General features: G+C 39.1%; 1 protein-coding gene across 1 annotated transcript; it reads right to left on the bottom strand.

The window, feature by feature from the left end:
- Positions 1-1,070: 1,070 nt before the first annotated feature.
- Positions 1,071-1,499, bottom strand: LOC145643007 (uncharacterized). Its single transcript, XM_081694171.1, has one exon. The coding sequence runs from the start codon at positions 1,497-1,499 to the stop codon at positions 1,071-1,073; it is 429 nt and encodes a 142-aa protein (XP_081550297.1).
- Between the last annotated feature and the right edge of the window lie 2,486 nt (positions 1,500-3,985).

The raw sequence follows: 3,985 nt of genomic DNA, 5'->3' as shown, positions 1-3,985 counted from the left end.
AATATAACACCATGACCCAATTTAAATCAAGACTCAACAAACTAGTTTATCATCTAAACAGACCAAAAAAATTAAAACTCTTTCAGTCACGTAAACCCATGAAACCTGCTAATCCAATGTCACCTAATACTCCAACAAGAAATACATACATGACAAGAACATGGCAGACATGAACAATTAGCAATCGTCTATCTTTAATCATGATTTATAGCATGAACTTAATACTTGTTATTTGAAAATCAAAACTGGCATACGGCAATTCCATCAAACACACAGGTCGCACAAAAAAAATCAGTTGGAAAACAGTTCGCAATTCGTCAAAATAAAATCAGTTTCTATAACGATCATTCTAGGTTTCGTCACACGACTTTCTCAATTGTTCTAGGCCTAAATCATGAATTCTAAACTAGGTGAAATCTAGTCTAAGAGATAGTACTAGTTACCTTGAAAGTAGAGTGCAAGAACGAGTACAAACGAGCCCCAACGAACAAGAATCAATACTCCAAACGCCCTCTAATGGAACCCGTTACTTTGTGGACTTTTTTTTGTGAGAAATTTTGTGAGTTTAGAGACTAGAATGCAGCAAGAATGATATAACATGGCTGGGCAGCGTGAGGTTGAAATAGAGGGGAAGGAGAGAAGTTTGAGGGTTAGGCAAAATTAAAGGGATTGGGGTTACGATCATCAATAGAGAGGTAATTATAATGGGGGTTACAAGGAGCATTAGCAGCCAGCAACCCTTTAATTTATCCCCTTTACGTGACTTAGTAAATGGGTCAACACTAGTGGGTAAAATAGTTGGGTCGATCCAATACTCTATTAAACTAATTCGCACACTTAACTTAAAATTACTACTACGACGAACTAGCACTAAGACGATCAATACTCAAAATAATATATATTTTTATTACTTAAATAAGAAAATAAAATTTGTATTAATTTAAAAAAAAAATTAGTATAAATATACATATTAAAAAAATTACTTACGTCACAAACAATATGGCGTATTACAGTCACCCCTACTCACAAAAAGTTTCGTCCTCGAAACTTGCAAACAAGCATAAACCAACTCAACATTCAAAATAATAGAGGTAAAAGAAAACAGGCAGAATTAAATAAGTAACTGCTTCGAACAACTCAGGGTATTTTAGTCGCATTGACTCTTCGGTTTCCCATGTGGCTTCCTCATACTTTTGACTTCTCCACAAGACTTTCACCAAAGGAACAACTTTCCTTGGAAGAGTTCTATCCTGACGGTCGAGAATTCGAACTGGTCGCTCCTCAAAAGTCAAGTTGGGTTCAACCTCAACTGTCTCAACCGGGATCACATGAGATGGATCACTACCATACCTTCGTAGTTGTGACACATGAAATACGTCATGAACCTTTGACAACTCTGGCGGCAATGCCAACCGGTAAGCAACTTCTCCGACCCTTTCAAGGATCTCATAGGGATCTACGTACTTCAGACTGAGCTTCCCTTTCTTACCGAAGCGCATTACCCCCTTCATCAGAGACACTTTCAAAAAAACCTTGTCCCCTACCTAGGCAACAGGTTTCCGTCGAAGATCGGCATAAGATTTCTGCCTATCTTGTGCAGCTTTCAATCTAGCACGGATCACCTTTACCTTTTCAACAGTATCTTGAATCAATTCTGGCCCTAGAACCAAAGAGTCGCTAATGTCACTCCAGCAAGTAGGACTACGACACTTCCTCCCATAAAGAGCCTCATAAGGAGCCATCTGGATACTAGCTTGATAACTGTTGTTGTAGGAGAATTCTACAAGACTTAGAGATTTCACCCACGACTGCTGAAACTCTAAAGCACAAGCACGGAGCATATCCTCTAGAGTCTAGATAGTTCTCTCAATCTGACCATCAGTGGCAGCATGAAAAGCAATACTCAATTTTAGCTTCGAGCCGAACGCTTCTTGTAAAGCAACCCAGAAATGAGACAAGAACCTCGGGTCTCGATCCGATACAATATCCTTCGGAACACCATGAAGACGGATGATCTCATTAGCATAAGCCTCGGCCAACTTCTCCATTGACCAAGTGTTCTTCATAGGAATGAACCTAGCAACCTTGGTCATTCGGTCCACTATCACCCAAGCAACATTCAATCCCCCTAAAGTTACCGGGAAACCTATAACAAAATCCATGGAGATAGAATCAAACTTCCATGCTAGAATAGGCAAAGGTTGAAGCAACACTCCAGGCCTTTGATGTTCAATCTTCACCTTTTGACAAACCAAGCATCGAGCAACAAACTCAGCGATCTCCTTCTTCATACCCGGCCACCAAAAATTCACCTTCAAGTCCTTAAATAGCTTATCACCCCCAGGATGAACAGAATAAGGAGTGTTATGAGCTTCCTCGAGAATCTTCCCTTTCAACTCAGCATCATTTGGGACACACCAACGACCCGAGAACTTCAGACTACCATCAGCACAGATCTCAAAATTTTCAGCTCGACCCTGTGCTTTGGCTTCACAGATCTTCTCAAGTCTCAAATCCCTCTTTTGCTTATCTCGCAACTCTCGATACAACACATGTTCAACACTCATGGAATTCAAATAGGAATCAACATATCCTTGAGGCACCATTTCAATGTCGAGCTTACGAAACTCTTTGCACAAACCTTTAGGCAAAATCCTAACTGCATTCAAAGACTGATTGCTCTTACGGCTCAGAGCATCTGCCACCTTATTCGCTTTTCCCTCACGATAATCCAAAGACAAATCATAATCCTTGATTACTTCCAACCACCTCCTTTTCCTCATATTCAGGTCCTTCTGAGTGAAAATGTATTTCAGACTTTTGTGATCTGTGTACATCTTGCATTGAACACCGTAAAGATAGTGTCGCCATATTTTGAGCGTGAAAACCACAACACCCAATTCAAGATCATGAGTGGGGTAGTTCCTTTCGTGAACCTTTAACTGCCTCGAAGCATACGGGTCGGGGTGTTACACCTTGTAACCCGTAGCAAACGCTACTAGGGTGTACCTAGCTAGTGCTACGTGGGGTGGTGAAGGCACGTGCGCCAAGTCGTATAGTGCGGGGTTGTTAGACAACCTTGACTTTCATATGGCACATATATAGTGCGTGAACCACTTGAGTATGGTTGGCTTCGAGTTTGCTTATTTTGCCGTTTTAATTATTTTATTAATCTAATTTAGTTTTAATTATTTTAAAAAAATTTGGAGGCTAGGCCTCGGTTTTCAAAAGCGGCATTTGCAAATTTTATTTTGGCAAATAATTGGGTTTTACAGGCTTAATTAATTGGATTAATTAAGATGGATGTGGAATTTAGTGGGAGCTTTAAATATTAATTGCGCTTATTTACATAATCGGTTAAAACAACTTTGACTAGTTTTAATTAGGCGTGTTAATTGGATTAACCACCTAGATTAGTTACTAGTTATCGCGTGTTTATGCATTGTTACTTGTTTATTGTTGTAAAATGCATGGGCCATTCAAAATAGTGAATGGAATGTAAATTCTGTCATAGGTTTTATAAAAATGGCAACTAGTGGGGCCCAATTAGGATAGAAAATACGGACTGCGATCGGTGATGTATTTTTGTAAATCTAAGTACGGTCTGCGTACCGTTGAGTATTTTTGTACCTTAATTTTTAGATTAGTCCTAATCGTAGATACTGGCATTGCATAGTTATGCTCAAGTCTTGAAGACGGAGGTTCTTGGAATACAAAGCCATGAAGTTGAAAAAGAAGACCTTTTGAAGACTTAAAGAATTCAAGGGGTCATGCTAGTTTCCAATATGCATCAAAATGCTTATGCTTTACATATTCATGATTATTTATATATGAATTATACGTTAGATGCATGTTTAGGATTTCAAATGTTGTGATGATTAATTAAGTTAACTTAAGTCAACCAACATAGAAACCCTCATCGAGCTTCATGGTATGTTGAAGCAAGCCGAGCAAACGCTCAAGGATGAGGGAAAACATGATATGC

The sequence above is a fragment of the Chenopodium album genome, chromosome 8, assembly GCF_948465745.1.
Source record: "Chenopodium album chromosome 8, dcCheAlbu1.1, whole genome shotgun sequence".
In the NCBI taxonomy this organism is placed as follows: domain Eukaryota; kingdom Viridiplantae; phylum Streptophyta; class Magnoliopsida; order Caryophyllales; family Amaranthaceae; genus Chenopodium; species Chenopodium album.
This window is presented reverse-complemented; position numbering and strand designations above follow the sequence as displayed.

Coding starts and splice junctions, on each gene's coding strand:
- LOC145643007 (XM_081694171.1), bottom strand. CDS start 1,499: ATGCGCTTCGGTAAGAAAGGGAAGCTCAGTCTGAAGTACGTAGATCCC.